The sequence below is a fragment of the Etheostoma spectabile genome, chromosome 7, assembly GCF_008692095.1.
Source record: "Etheostoma spectabile isolate EspeVRDwgs_2016 chromosome 7, UIUC_Espe_1.0, whole genome shotgun sequence".
NCBI lineage: Eukaryota > Metazoa > Chordata > Actinopteri > Perciformes > Percidae > Etheostoma > Etheostoma spectabile.
The window spans coordinates 7,842,588-7,858,215 of NC_045739.1; the positions used below are offsets into that span (position 1 = coordinate 7,842,588).

The window sequence follows — 15,628 nt, forward strand, 5'->3', positions numbered from 1 at the left end:
CACACACACACACACAAAAACACACACACACACACACACACACACTAGCCTGTAGCAAATTCTATTCTAGAAGTCAATCAGTAGAATAATGTAATATTTAGCTGTGCATTTGTAATACTGCAGCAATACTGCCACCTGTGGTTGGAAAATCACGCACACAATGACATGCATTTGTAGGGGTGGAGGGTTTCAGTGTAAAACCATATTTACTGACACAACTCCCAACATTTACTATGAATCTGTAGGGCTTAAAATCTAATGACCTTAATCCAACTGTCACAACACACAAACACACACACAAACACACACACACAGACACACAATCCATTAGCTAAACTCCACCTCCAAATTAATATTACACCCATATGCTCACACATTCACTTTCTCCTTCTGTCTTTATTATGTAATGGAACGTGTGGTTTGTTGCTATATGGATCCCAGTAATCTCATTTCCCACTGTGGCAGAACGGCTTATATCAGGAGCAGTGGGATGGAGTGGAAAAGGGAAAGTCAAAGATGGAGAGAAATGGGAGATGCTGAACACGTGGATCTTGGAGATGGGTTGAGAATTAAATGGAGCTTAGAAAATGGCGAGAGATTGATTACAGGAGACTGAGAGATAGAGAAGGAGAAAAGTATAGATGAAAGGACGGAGACAGCAGCGTGGTGGGAGTGTGTTAGTTTCACAATGGCTCCTTCAGGAGTCATATTAGCTTTGTGTTGTGTATCCCCTGTCCTCAACTGAGTGAACTGCAGATAGACCACAATAAGACTCTTGGCATCCATTGAACAGTGGCTGACTAGAGAACTAGTCTTGAATCAGGAGCTTACAGTTCATTGTGATCCTGAAAGCTGGGAATACAATAAGAATGGGTAGATGAAATGTAGATGATCCCTGTAAATTAATTAACACTATTTCTAATATGATGCATGAGATTCGGTACCAATACCAAAACAATACATTTTTCACACAGTACTTTTACGATTATAAACATGTTTTTCAGTTTATCTCAAATGTTAAATGCTGTCTCAACACAAGAAGCTGTAAAAAGAACTTAACTGGGTAGAATAAAATTGTATATATGAAATCAAATAAATAGTACATTTGGTTACAAATCAAACCAGACAATTGATGGCAACTTTGATTATTTTCAATACTCTACTGTGTAGGGACACATTTTAGTTAGTACCTAAAAAGTACTCAGCCATGCAGTAATGGAATGCAAATGTTAATCTTTGGAGTTAATGTGGGGTGTTTTTGAGAAATTCAACTATTCCTCATGTTTCTCCTGCTTTGAGTCTTTGTGCTAAGCTAAGCGAACCAAACCATGTCCTTCATATTTGACAACGGATAGGGTATACAGTAAGAGTGGTGTCCAATCCCCTCATCTTACACAGATAATTTCCCCAAACCTTTTACCAAAAGTTTCAACATGACAAATGGTAGAACACAAAAATGTATCTATTTATCTACTTAACTATCCACATGACAAGGACAAAATCTATGGATATCAAAATCGCTAGAATGTATTGGCACAGATTGATGGTGTTTAAGAGATGAGGAAAATGAAATGAATATGTAGAAATACCAGTAATAGCATACAGTATGTAAGAAATTGGTTATGTACCAGACTTAAACCCACATACTACATTTGGTCTGGCAAAGAGACTTCATTCTGTGAAATCCACAGCTGTCTCTGAGCTCAGAAAAGCTTTAAAATTGACGGTGCTTGACTCAGAACCTAGAATAGATGTGTTTCTGTTATTAAAATCGTGATAACGTGTAGTTTGAAATGTAAAGAGGTATGCTGTGTGTGTGTGTGTGTGTGTGTTTCACACTAGTTACTGGTTGTGCTGACTCATTGTGTGCCACTCAGCATACAGAGCATGTCACACTCTTTAATAGAGCAACATGATGATGCAATCTCTCTTTGCTGCTGCACTAAAGAGCTTGCCCACCCTTTCTCTCTCTCTCTCCCCTTATTCTGTCTTTCGCTAACTTGCTCTAAGATTCAATTAAATTCCCTTTTCATCTGTGCAAGTGGGCCTGACTGCGGGGTTTTATGCGAATGTTAGAGGCGTTTGGCCAGTTGCCAGATGGAGAGAGGGCTTTTACAGGTTTGTGATTCATCTGTTGCTAACTGAGGCCAACACCCACTCCTACCACACTGTACTTACAGTGAGGAAAGATGAGCACTGCACTTTTCGGTTTTTGCTTTTCACAGCTACCTCATCTCTTTCTCTCTGGGAAGATCTGTAGTTACACTGTTGAGGATTAGTCGGCCCTCCCATCTGTTTTACTGAGAAAAATGCCCCTGCTGAAAGCGGCATACTCACCTCAAAACCCATCGCAGACTGCTATTTCTAATACTGTCACAGATGTCTCCTCATGTTCTTTTCTCCCTTCTGTCGCTTTCTCCCTATATAAATCAAAATACTAAATTTAACCTCCAGATAAAAGCCCAATGGGGCAAAGGTAAAAGATGGAAAGCTTTTCAGACAACCCTTTTTTCCCTCTGTGTATTGCACACCATGAGAGACCTTGTCTGTGCTAGGGATTTATTGTAGTGCATTAACACTACATTAATTGCTGTAGCCCTTTCTCTCTAGCTCCTTACACTCACACTAACCCTACTCTCGCACTTCCAGATTCAGATTTGATAAGAACAATGGAGTGGGCTCCTTTTATGTAGTTGATCTTGTAAGCTTTTCGTGTGTGTTAGGGCTTTCTGTTACATTAGCGTATGCTTGAGGCACAGGAAAGATGTTGCTAAAGTATGCTGGGAATTTTCAAAGCTATAAATAGGAAAGGAAGCGATGTGAAGCATTGGGGACCAGCACATACAAACCGGTAGCTGACAATAGCTAGCTCTGGTCCCGCTAATTGGATAATAAGATTCCTTAGATGCAGATAAAAGCTTTAGAGGTAATTACTGTAGTCCCCCTCCATCCACCTTCCAGCCTTGTAAGTGTGTTTCTGTGTGTGTGTGTTCCTCAGGGATTGTTGTTGCAATGCCCTTTGATTTTTATTGTCTCACTACTGGAGGATAACTGGTATTTATGGTAAAACAACACAAAATATTTTTTTAAATTGGAAACTCAAATACAGCCAAGCAAATTTGACAATAAAGAGGTTTCAAACAAGTTGGCAAGAAAAAGTGACAGTAAACGAGACCTTGGAGGGAGTAAAAGGCTGTGTGGAAGGGGCTGCGAGGCAAGAGAGAAATCCTTGATGTATGTAGTTGCACTTGTGAATACAAAGAGACAGGGAGACAGTGATGGGTGGAGGGCTGAGCTTTTGTCCTTGACTTTTTAAGCTCAAGGATAAAGCACTCAACATCAATATATGTCTGTCAATGAGCTGTAAAAGTATGCTGTAGAGTAATGCGCCCAAAGAAAATAATAACCATGCGCCTCATGTAGATTAGCTGAAGTGAACACTGCACCCTTACCCAAATATTTGTTTTAATACACCTTCCTCCAATTATCAGATTAAAAGTGTTTTCAAATTGTTATTGTATTGTAGATAGAGTTATTAAAGCCATTATTTAATATTGACATTTAGGGTGTGAGAGCTTTTTTGCATTAGCATGTTTTATCAGTTAAAGCTGACAAGACAACCTAATTATTGACATTGAAGGGAGAGGTAAGATAAAAAGTATTAATGCTTGAGATTATTACGGAATTAATATTATTATTATTATTATTATTATTAGGAAATGTGGCATTTGATTTTTTTTGTATCTTGCTGCCATTTTAGATAGAGTTGCCATTCACCACTTCTTTGTATGGTAGTTTCTATGGTGGGATTGTCCACGGTTCCATTGGAGGAAATATTAATGCGCTCACACAAATTTTTTCCGATGTTGAAGAAAAGAGCAAACAGCCAACACACTGGTAGTAGTAGCAGCATATTTAAGTAGCTCTCTTTCTCCTGTGGAAAGTCCATTTGAACATCCTGGACCTGTTGTCCAGTAGTGGAAGACGTATTTACTTTCACACTGTGAAAATAAAAGTTCCGCATTCAAATTTCAAAATGATACCATTGCAAAAGTGCATTATTATTAGCAACAAAAGGTACATAAAGTATTAAAAGTAAAAGTACCCATTAGCCAAATATTTATGCATTAACATGTAAGTATTTATTTAATGTTTCAGTTGGTTGAGGTGAAGCTAATCCTAACTGCTTCATATACTTGTTTGGCTTATTTACCGGTAGCCTAATCTATAACAAAGCATCATATTTTGTAAATTGATCAAATGTTTTGTATGTAAAATCCTAATCTGATATCTATGTTAAATAATGTAGTGAAGTATGAAGTACTAAAAGTAAAAATACAAACACCTCAAATCTTTTTCCTAAAAAACACTTAAACTGTCAAACATATCCAAGCAGTGAAGTCTTCACAAAACTATGTTATCCCGCCTTTCTGTCGGTCCACTCATATACATTCTCTCCATGACTAACAGCCCCTCGCTTTATTCTTTAGATGGTTAAGTGTCCTGTTGCAACAGCAAATAGATCAGTAGTGGGACCTTTAAGCCCTTGGTGCTTGTGTTACAGCCCCCCTCAGTCCATCCTGCACAATGTAGTTGGAAGGAACATTTGGGATCTGTGCAAAGAAAACACAGGTGTTTTCAAGTACAGTGAAACATCCATCAGGATTAACACTGTTACATCCTGCTACATAGTTCCTTGTTTTATTTGTCTATAATTAATGTGTGTTTCTTCATAATGTGTTTGCTCTGCAGGTGTTTCACATAGACCCATGTACAGTGTTACAGTGTTACAGTGTTACAGTGTCACAGTGTCACAGTGTTACAGTGTGTGTGTGTGTGTGTGTGTGTGTGTGTGTGTGTGTCCGTAACCGTGTCTGCAGTGCCATTTATAAGGGATGGTGCGTGTGTATGTGTGCACATGTTAAGAAGGAATAATGGCCCGTGCTTTAGGTCCATGGGGAAGGACGGAGGGAGAAGAAGAAACAGGAAGGTGGAGAGAATGTATGAGAGGGGGAAGATGGGAGCTAGAATACTAGAGGCGTCACTCAAAAGCCTCAGGGTTTCAATTTCTGCGCTAGAGAGTGATAAGGACGAGGAGGAAAAGGGTGGAGAGGAGGGAAGGAACAAGAGCGAGAGAAGGCGAATGAGATGGAGCGATTGTGATGGAGTGCAAGAAAGAGGCAGAAAATGTGATCATTGGCTCCTGAATAAAAAGAGAGGATTGTACTGTATATTCAACACCGTCTCTGGACCCAGACGGAGATAGGAAAAACAAGGGAGGGAGAGATAGAGACAGGAGGAGGGTGAGAGAGAGAAAGAGAGAGAGAGAGCAAGAGAGAGATTGGTATCACATGAGAGGGAGGAGAGTAATAACAAGGTGAAGGGAGGGAGTAAAAGGACTAACAGCACTGATATGGGCGCCAGAGACAAGGAGGGAGCAATCGACAGAGGGGAGTGGAAAGAAAGCAGCACAACAGCCTGAATAGAGTGGTGTGCTGAATAACAGAACAGGGAGGAGATCTGACAGAAGGAGAAACACATCAGGAAAAAGAAGAAGACACTGGCCTGGAAATGAAAAAGTAAAAAGAAAAAGAGAGTGTCAGATAGTTGAACAGCAGATGGATGAAAGTGTTTTTCATTCTGGGAGGAGCTGTAAGTTTGGTGTGTGTGTGTGTGTGTGTGTGTGTGTGTGTGTGTGTGTGTGTGTCTCTGTGTGTGAACTATATAGATGGAAGCAGAACACCTGTTATTCTGAGTTGATGGGGTGTTAACAGTTTTCAGCTTGCGTGTTTAGGACTGTCTCTGCAGCATTTTGCCTACCTGCACAGGGTTTGACCTTCCCCAGTCAGCAAGCAGAGTTTGACTGCAGAGAGAAAAAGAGCGAGAAAGGAGGAGAGGTGGAGAGAGGGAGTGTCTCAGACAGAGGGAGAGAGAGCATGTTGAAGTGGAGTAGTAGCAGAGGGAGTTGTTGCATTGTGATTAGTGTTCGTTCCTGTACAGTGTGCACTGTCCTCCCGATGTAAGACCTGTTCTCTACTGCATGGGACTGTCCTGGGGATCCAGAGACAGCCTGAAGATTGGATTTTGCCCTTAAACAGCTACAACTCCTGAAGCCTGAGTCCCACCCAGACCCAACCCAGACTGGACTCAAGTGATTTTCACTCCTCGAAAGGCCCAAATTTCTCTTTCGGCTCTTTCTGAAATGTCTCTTTGAATTTTTAATCACACTTCTAACTGTAGTTTTTTGAATCCTCTGGAACATGGATATGTCAGGCACCCCCCAAGGGGGCTCTGCACGGGCTCCCAGAGGTGGAGACTCAAAGATGGGGGAGGTTAGAATGGGAGAGGGGATAAGAATGGGGGAGAGAGACACCCCTCTCAGGCTGTCACCTTTCCGTATGCTTCGTGTGCTGGACTCATGTCGTCCTCCAGGAAACCGTATTGGTGAGTCTCATCACTGTCTTTTTTTTCAAGTTCATCTAGATCCTGATCCTCCATTTCATTGCATCCAGACTATAATGATGGCATACGATTACATTGGTTTTTATAACAATATGTACAAGTTTGATAGATTTTTCAGAGGTAACACGTTTAATAGATGATACTGTATGTAACTCTACATCTTTGTGCCATACAATACTTGTATTTGCAGTGCATTAACACATGGACTATGTCTTAGTATACTTGTTCCACTCTGTGGGACAATAAATTAGAATCAAACTTGTGTCCTGAAGTTTTATTAGATACAAAGACATGGATATATGTGAAATAGCTTTCTTTTAGAATCTGCTGATCCTACAACTTTGAACATCTTATTAAAAATATTGTTTTTATTATTAATATTATTTACTTTTTTTGGCTGGTTTTAAGATTAAAGATGCAGTATGTTGGCCCAGGGCGCATTGGTTTCTTAAGGGAACCCACGGACGCTGAGGAGAAGTTAAGCGTTCTTCAAGTTCATCTTTTGAATTTTTGGATCCATTTGCTTGTCAGCATAAGGCTGTGTTATAGCTATTTCTGCCGCTCATTCCAAATCCAGACAATAGGCTGACTTTTGTTTAAAAAAAAAAACTGTTTCACAACCTCTGGCCTAAGAGCAAGAAGATGTGAAATGGTTCATTGCAGTGGCTATTCATTTTACCAGTGCACCCTTAAACAACCCACTGAACTCGATGACCGGCCTAGCCCAGGAAGGGCGCATGACAATAAATTCCCAAGATTTCCATTAATCTTTGAAGGGCTGTTGAAGTGAATCTTATACTTACTTTACTTTTTTAACATCCTTTCCACTGAATATTTCAGTCATTTTCTGAGGAACTTCCAGCTAAGTGGAGAACATGCAGAGTTGGGTTAATAGAATAGACCTAAAAGCGGCCCATTCACTCTTCCAAACATGCTAGCAGGGAGTCAACAACCCTAACTAGGCCAGCCTGACTCCACACAGGGAGGCAGTGGTAGCTCATGACATTTACTGTGTGCTCTTAGTCTGCTATGTAAATGGAGCAGAAAGAACCTGCAGGAGACTGGAAAATAATGTCCAGAGTGATCAAGAAGTGTATGTGCGTGTGTATGTGTGTGTGTGTGTACGTACTTGTGTGTACTTGTGTGTTATTTTGAGGATAAAAAGTGTGCTTGCTGTATGTGTCAGCAGAACAATTTTGCATCACGTTGTTTCGAGGCCCAGGTGATGGAATCTTCCTCCCAGGTCAGTCATCTAGTCTGATCCACCTGCATCTCCTTGACTGTTTAAGCAAAGAGATCAAGATCAAGATCTCTCCAAGTGAGACAGACCTGTGACATAATAGCAGTACTGGATACTCACTCGTTGTGAGCGTGTGGTCGTGTGTGCGTCTATCCCTATGTAGATATCCTGGATCAATTTCCCCTCACTCTGGTATCAGTTAACTTGAGTTTAATATTTCACCATCAGGGTTGATTCCCGATATCACTACTGACTGCTCAGTTTTCTTACAAAGCTATTCTGTATGCATACCCTGTATTCTTGTGTCTGGCTTTAGAGGCCACAGGCAGTACGTCAGACTTGTGTTTTCCTAATGAGCATATGCTGCTTTTGTCAACAGATAGTTAGACCGGTGGACAGGATGTAGGCTGAAATTAGCAGCTGGCATCTACACAGGTAGTAGACTGCTTGCTAGCTTAAAGCCGCCTACACATGATCAGATAAAACCGTGGGGTAGGGCGCAGAATATATTGCCGGCGCCAAGGCAAAGTGTAGCGCAGGTATATGTCATCATTGCTTATGGCTTTGGTTGCGCCTTGAAAGGTTAGTGGCAACAAAGTCAAAGTTGAAATAATTTGAACTTTAAGTGCAGCACTCAGTGCAATTTTGATCAGTGCGCCATGCCAAGCAAGTTGTCTCCACTGCTCTCCCCATAGGAAAATAATGGCACAGCCATCAGGGCAGGGGGCATGTGATTAGCTTAACAGTGAGAGGTCTGTGACTTCACCAAACAATGTCATGAAAAGTAACATTATGAAATAAAAGGTAGCATGAAATATAAGTGTTATTGGTGAAGAACAACAGGGAACATTGAGTCCATATTCTATCTTTTCCATTCTTTAGCCCGATGGTAGAACTCATAGACTACCTGATCCAATCCTAACCTTAACTACAGGACAGGGACACACACAAATTACATATAATCAGCCTCAGGTGGTGTTGTCCCTTTCCACAGCTGACAGACAATATAGTTGTGCAATATAATAAATAGCTTCACCTATCTGGCGCTTAATCACTCTGTCTCATGGCTGAGGTGTTACAGTTACTGAGTTTCCTCTCATGAAGCAGTTTCTTCCACCAAACACAAGACACACACACACACACAAACACACACACATACTGGATGTGCTGTGCATGACCCAGACTTGAAAGCAGGCACCATACACTGAAACCCAAAGAGAGACCCTTCCCCCCACACACATTACATACACCATTGATGGAAGTAGTCCTGTCTGCTGCACTGTGACTCATTAATCAGATGGACTCTGAAGCAAATGGAGGTGTGTGTGTAGGTGGGGGGGGTGGCAGGCAAAGATGGGAAAGCTCTCATTGCATGCAGGGTGATATCGATCTCTGACCTCCTCATCTTACCAATGGAATTTAATACACGCTTGGCTAGCACGTGGGGCAATCTATCAACTGGGGATTGGGATTCTACTATGGTTTTCTCAGATGGGTAAATCTAAAGAAAGACAAAAGGGTTGTGTTCGCTGATGGGTATATATGGAGAGAGTGAGGAGGAGAGGAGAGCAAAAGAGGTTTTGTGCAAAACAACAAAACAAAAAAGCAGTCCAAAAGACTTGAGTTGAATTAAAAAGTACAGCGCAATTCCTGACAATAGCAGTCTGTTTGTGTCTCTGTGTGTTGTAGGTATTGTTCATGAGAATGTGAAGATGGGTTCCGATGGGGAGAGCGACCAGGCATCTGGGACGTCTTCTGATGAGGTCCAGAGTCCAGTCAGGGTCCGTATGAGGAATAACCACCATCGACGCATCTCTAATGAGGTATTGGAAGTCAGACACATGTCACAGATAACGCTTTGGCTCCTGCCACGCACACTCCTTCACTATGCAGCATTTGCTACACTCTATTTAGGGAACTTTATGCGTGTGTTAGATGGTCGAGCTAAACTCCAAGTTATCAGCTGATATTAGCTTATGCAAATATCTGTTTATATGTCGGCGGATAAGTCACAATATATTGAAGAACAGTAATGCTAAACTATGGTTTGAGGTAATTTAGAAACTGTTAGCATTGCATGGTTTGTCCTACAATTTGCAATGTAAAATGTCCTGTTTAATTTGTATATTGGTCACCATTTAAAAACAAACTCTAAAGCATCTGTATCACAATTGTTTATAACTTGATAATGTTTTTTTTATAAACTCCCAAATATCGTCATCAGTGTTGGCCTCAAAAATCTAGTATTAGTAGGGCTATAGCAGATGGCAAAAAAGTTACTTTGAACACTACTCAGGTCATTTCTTTTTATCTGGCAGCTATCTAAATGTACTTATTTTCCCCCTGTCTGTGCAATGTATGATCATAGTTAGCTCATTTCCTTCATCAATATAATCTATTGCCTAACTTTTGAGTTGTTTATTCATTTAATTCAGTATTCAATTATTTTAATTCAATAATTCAGGTATATCATTTGGTGATCTACTACAGTCTACAATCTACTATAGTCAATCGTGAACAATTTGGAACCCAGAACTGGGTTTAGTGTGACCAGCTTTTACACACAGTGTGTCGCCTGTCTACGTCAGTGCACCTGTACAATCCGTGGACAGGTATCGTTGCTATTTGTTGCTTTGTTTTGCCACATCCCTGAGTATGTGCTCATGTCTCAGCCAGAGTGTGCTTGCATATGTGAGTGTCTGTTTGAAGGAGTTGCAGAGTGATGAGTGCAGCAGGATCACAGGAAATGCCTCTGGACACACAGGCTGCTGCCCCTGATTGCTGTGAACAGTGGAAGAGACTAATTTAGACCATTTTTATCACAGAGAGGAAGAGTGGAGGGTTGGGGGTGAAGGAGAAGAAAATGCTGGAAGGAGAGGGTAATTATGGAAGTAGGAATAATTATTGGTATTACAAAGAAAGGGGAGATCCAGTGGAACAGTTAAGGAGGTGATAAGAGGGAGAAGGAGATATGGAGGACAAAATGACGGGAGAGAACCAAAAAACAATGTTTCCTCTCAGCCATCACCCTCCGTTCCCCCCTTCCCCCCTATCTGCCTTTCTTCCCTCAGGAATCTGTCCATTCCACTCATACTTTCCCCCTCCTCCTCTTTTTTCCTCCTCCTCTGAGCATGTGGATGGCACTCTACCACAGTGCCAGCCTCTCTCTCTCTCTGTCAGTGCGCAGTCATGTGGCAGGTCAGAGACATGCATTGTGGAAAACGTTTGTGTGTGAGTGTATAGAAAGACACGTTTAAGGAGGACAATGAGGGAGTTACTAGAGCTATTCTGCATTGTGAGTATGGGGACACGTGTTTTTGTGTGTAAATGTTTTGTGTGTGGGTCTTTATTCAACCAGTGAATAAGAGGGCTTGGGTGTCATTTTGTCCATTGTTACCCTTTTTAAAAGGAGTATAGATACTTCATGCATTTTGTTTTTGTTATCAGAAGTCACTGGCTTTATGGTTTGCTTGAAATATGAAGTGAATTAGTGTATTTTTCTGGGAATATTTTGCAGTTTTTGTGTGTCGTGTGGTGTTGCAGTGCTTGTCTTCTGTTTATTTTACTCTTTTATGATTCAGACATTCAGTGGAGCTTACAATCGTACAAATTACTCAGGTCAAAGTGTGCAGGTCATGGTAGTACATGTGTTTTTGACTTATTTTTCACAATACACTATGCAGTCTCCAGAGCATTGGTTAACGTTTTCAGTTTGTGTGAGTGTATATTTTCAAGGTGTATGTTTAATCTTTACAGTAAGTGTCACCGTCCTTAAAGTGACGGCTTGTATGTAATACTGCATGTTGTTATGTTAGCCAATGAGCTTCGATAAAACCATTAGAGGCGTAAAATCCCTCTGCCTTTCATCTTCAGGCATACTTACATTTCTTTCCCTCCCACTAACGCTCCCATGTAAACACACATATCATTTCACACACTTACATCAAGGACACATACCGTGGGGGTTTTGGGACTAGGCCAGCCAGCCATTGCTGCCATGGAAACAATGTGGGATTGGCACCTTGCCAGTGAACATGTCCTACATGGATAACACATAGGAGCAGAAAAGTAGCATCACAAAAATGTAAGTTGTATTGAAGCAAGGGCTGGGAAGGGAAAAGTTATTCCAGCTGATTATTGTAGTAGGTAATTTAGAGGTATTCACTCTACGTGAATTGTGCTACGTAAAACCGTACGTACGCAAATTCCATCAATAAAAAAAACAAATTAATGATGACTCAATTATAATCCTCAAAATAAAATTTTTAAAATGGGGTCATCTTCAGCAAATAGTTCACAGAACAGTACACACACTCAAATAGAAGTCAACTACACTAGGCAGAAGCGTAGAGCATCAAGAAGAGCAACCACGGCTTGAGAGAGATGTTTGATGCCAGATCCCCGTGATCAGTTTAGTCATCAAAGAATTGTCAAACCGCCAAGAAATATGATAATGTCAGGTGAATAGGTGATGAACACAAAAGACTTGACTGATGGGGTGACAATGGTTGGTTAATCCACTAATCCACTGGTCAAGTCTTTTTGAGATGGTCAAAAATGTGACTGGCTTCGTTCATGTGTTACAGAACTTTAAAAGATGTCAAATAACATAAATCATACATCAATATCTATTCAGGCCTCAGTGGTATAAAATTGTAAATGGACAATTGTTTTAAATGTGTAAGGTTAGGGTTTCAGTTTAAGAAAATAAACCATGATTGATTTATTTTAAGCTGTTATTTACATGTGATTTATATTTAATCTATTTTCTTCCCCTTGAATACCCCCCTTTCTTTCTTTCTCTCTGTTTCAGGACATAAACAAACGTTTGTCTCTCCCAGCTGATATCAGGCTACCGGAGGGCTACTTGGAGAAGTTTGCCATGAACAGCCCACCCTTTGACAAGCCCATGAGCCGCAGGCTACGGCGCGCTTCATTGGTCAGTTCTCAATGTGTTTGTGTGTATATTATATATATATATACTGTATATGGAACTTGAAGCAAGGTTCTTTGAGTTGGGGTCAGGGGCATTGGAAGGGAGGTGGGCACCCCCAGTTCCCTTCCAGTGCCCTTCCAGTGCCCCTGAAGTCCCCAGAGAAGTGCCCCATAGTCCCTGCCATCAGGCTCCAGAGGTGGGGGTCGTGCTCCAGGGCCCCCAGACCCACTGCTTTTGTGATTTGTTGGTAAAAACTGCATGGGTACTTTTGTAAGTACAGCTGGGTGAGTGCTGCTCTTTTGCTGCTGCTTTGTTTCAAAACAAAAGTAATATGAAGTTTCAATGCCATTGTGCACAACTGAAATGGCTGACTAAGGACATTATTCCTTCTGACACGCAGAAAACACGTAAACATAGACTCATTTTAAACACTTTTGTTACGAGTTATGCTAAAGAGCTTACAATGGCTCAGTAGGGGGATGAATTATGGATTAATTTTGTATTATGTATCCAGGCCAAGAGCATTATGGGTATAAATCTGGAGGTGGGAGGGGGGGGCTTGCTACTGGATGGATAGAGAGGGGGATGATGGGTAGAAATAGGCAGACATTCATGAATATGCAGCATTTCCCTTTATACCCCTTTGTATTGCTGCAGAAGAACTGCTCTTTCACTTGGTTTTATTTTGGTCACACTTCATTTCACATTTCACATTTCACATTTCTTTTGTTTCTTTTTCGTTACAGTGCACTGTTAAGTAAAGCAAAAGTGCACTGATCTCTGTTTCACTTATTCTCTCTTACATGCTCTGCTTTTTTTTCTTGGTCTATTTTACTGATACGTTTAACTTTAAACGTCATTACCAAAGCCTACTATGGGAAAGCATGAAGGATTTGCCATCCATCAACCATTTTTGCTGTAATTATTGAACTGGGCTGGTGCCCTGCCTCCAGCTCTCTACTTGAAGCGATTTGATGAAGCTGCTATTTAGCAGGAGTCTCACAGAGATAAAAGGAAAGAATCTTTGAAGAGAGGTTTACAGGGAAGAAAATAAGTTTATGGTGTAAGGGTGGATGAGAAGAAGGAAATAGACTTTGGAGATAGTTTACAATGTTAATGAGTGGCAGACATTTTCTAACATGCTTGGGTCTGTCCACTTGTGTGTGTGGCTGTGTATCTTCAGGGTTGTTGTATGCATGTGATGTAATAGATCAATCAATAATTCAGCAGCAGTTTCAGACTTATCCGCTGCAGCTCCTCACCTGACAAGGATTACTCCACGGGACACCTTGAAGTTAGCTAGAGAGGAAGTAAGAAGGATGGATGGATGACAAGAGAATTTTATGAGCATTAAAGACAAGGCATGATTTAAAGTGTGGGAAGATGTTGATAGGAGGGATCAACAAATATTTGGAGAGATGGTAGTGTAAGAAAAGATAAATGGCATCTGAGATTAAATTTAAAACCGGTGTGTACATAGATTTTGGTTGAATAGCAGGAAAAGAAACTTTTTTTTTACTTTGTCACCTTGCTGAGTGTATGTAGAAAGCTACAGCACAGCTAGATGTATTTTATTAAATAGTATTATATTGTTTACTTTATATAGTGTAGTGCACCCTTGCAGAAATATGTTTTTTTTTCTGTGCTGTACACTAATTGCACTGTATGTTTCAAGCCCACTTTAAACTTAACGTAAACTGGAGCTTTGTAATTATTTAGGTCACCGCTTTAGTACATTCTTCTAGAGTTTTACTTTTCCCCTTAAGTCATTTTAAAACCTGTAGCTGGAACTAACAAGAGGTTTGATGGGTCACAACCCTGAACAGTTTGAAAATGTTGGCACAGAAATGGAATGTCTTAACCCCTGGCTAAGTCTCCCCAAATGTAAAGGTATATACTGTATATATAACTGTGTCACAAAAGAACGAAAATGAGTAAGTGAAAGTTTAAAAGTGACAATATGTTTGTAAGCACTCTGATGGAATGGCGTTTGGGCTATCAGTGTCTTGTTATTTGTTACCGTAACATAGACCATGCATCAGGTGTCCCATTATAGATTGAAACTGTGTATTTTGATCTTTGAATCGCTTCCAATGTAATGTAAGTGAAGTTGGTTGGTATCAGTTTTCTCTCATTGCTGCTGCACATTGATAATCAATTATTCAAAGGGGTCCAATGACATTCAGGGTTCCATGGTGCTAAGGAAGGAGATGTCATTTTATATCAAACACTTAACCATGTTATGCAACGCTCACTTTTTTCTACCCCATTCAACCCTGCATTGACAGAATATTTGTTAATAAGTGATGATATGACAATAATGTCCAATTAGGCAAGACATCATTTTAAGTGCCCTGTCTATATATTATGGTATTGTTAAGTGATATAAACTAAAAAAAATCATAACTGAGCTCAAGTGTCATCCCACATCTTTGAGTCAAACCTTGTCTGTTGCTATCGGCAGGTTTACATGTAAAAGGTGACGGTGCAAGATGTTTATTGCTTGATTGATTGAAGCAGTGAGGATTGGCTACATCATGGTAATAAAAGGGCTATTTGCACCTCCCCTTGCATGCCACTTTTTTTTATCAGAGGGCTGTCATTTTCTCTCTCCCACTTAATACTCTTATTCCATCCTCTCTCTCCCCATCAAGCCTTTTTACCGGCAGCACAAGGAGAAACCCTATTAAAAAATGAAATGTTGTCGAGGTAATGGACTTTCTTCTCAATACACATTAGAGCACAGCTGCAGACATCTTTCTTCTGCTGTCAGTCAATCTATCTGTATGTACTCTCAGCTCCTGTATAGGCTGCATAGAACACATGTTTTGTTTTATTTTATGTTGCTTTCATTTTGTCACAAAAAACTTGGTCTGACCTAGTCCTGCTGACTAAGCTCACTGGAGCGTTGGGAATGAAATGAACCCGTTGCCATCGAAAGCATACGCAGGCACACACACACACACACACACACACACACACACACACAC

General features: G+C 40.6%; 1 protein-coding gene across 17 annotated transcripts in view; it reads left to right on the forward strand.

The window, feature by feature from the left end:
- LOC116692248 (cyclin-dependent kinase 17) overlaps positions 1 to 15,628 on the forward strand; it is a 37,219-nt gene that overhangs the window by 10,938 nt on the left and 10,653 nt on the right. For 15 of the 17 annotated variants that reach the window (XR_004332670.1, XM_032520375.1, XM_032520382.1 and 12 more), the window contains 2 exons: positions 9,392 to 9,525; positions 12,516 to 12,641. Coding sequence is in view for 16 of the 17 variants with exons in the window: in XM_032520375.1 (XP_032376266.1) it covers positions 9,392 to 9,525; positions 12,516 to 12,641 (260 nt within the window). In the remaining variant the exon portion in view is untranslated. Of the gene's footprint in view, positions 1 to 5,408; positions 5,580 to 5,660; positions 6,445 to 9,391; positions 9,526 to 12,515; positions 12,642 to 15,628 lie in introns of those variants that run through there. The other 2 variants (XM_032520387.1, XM_032520380.1) reach the window with 2 other exon arrangements.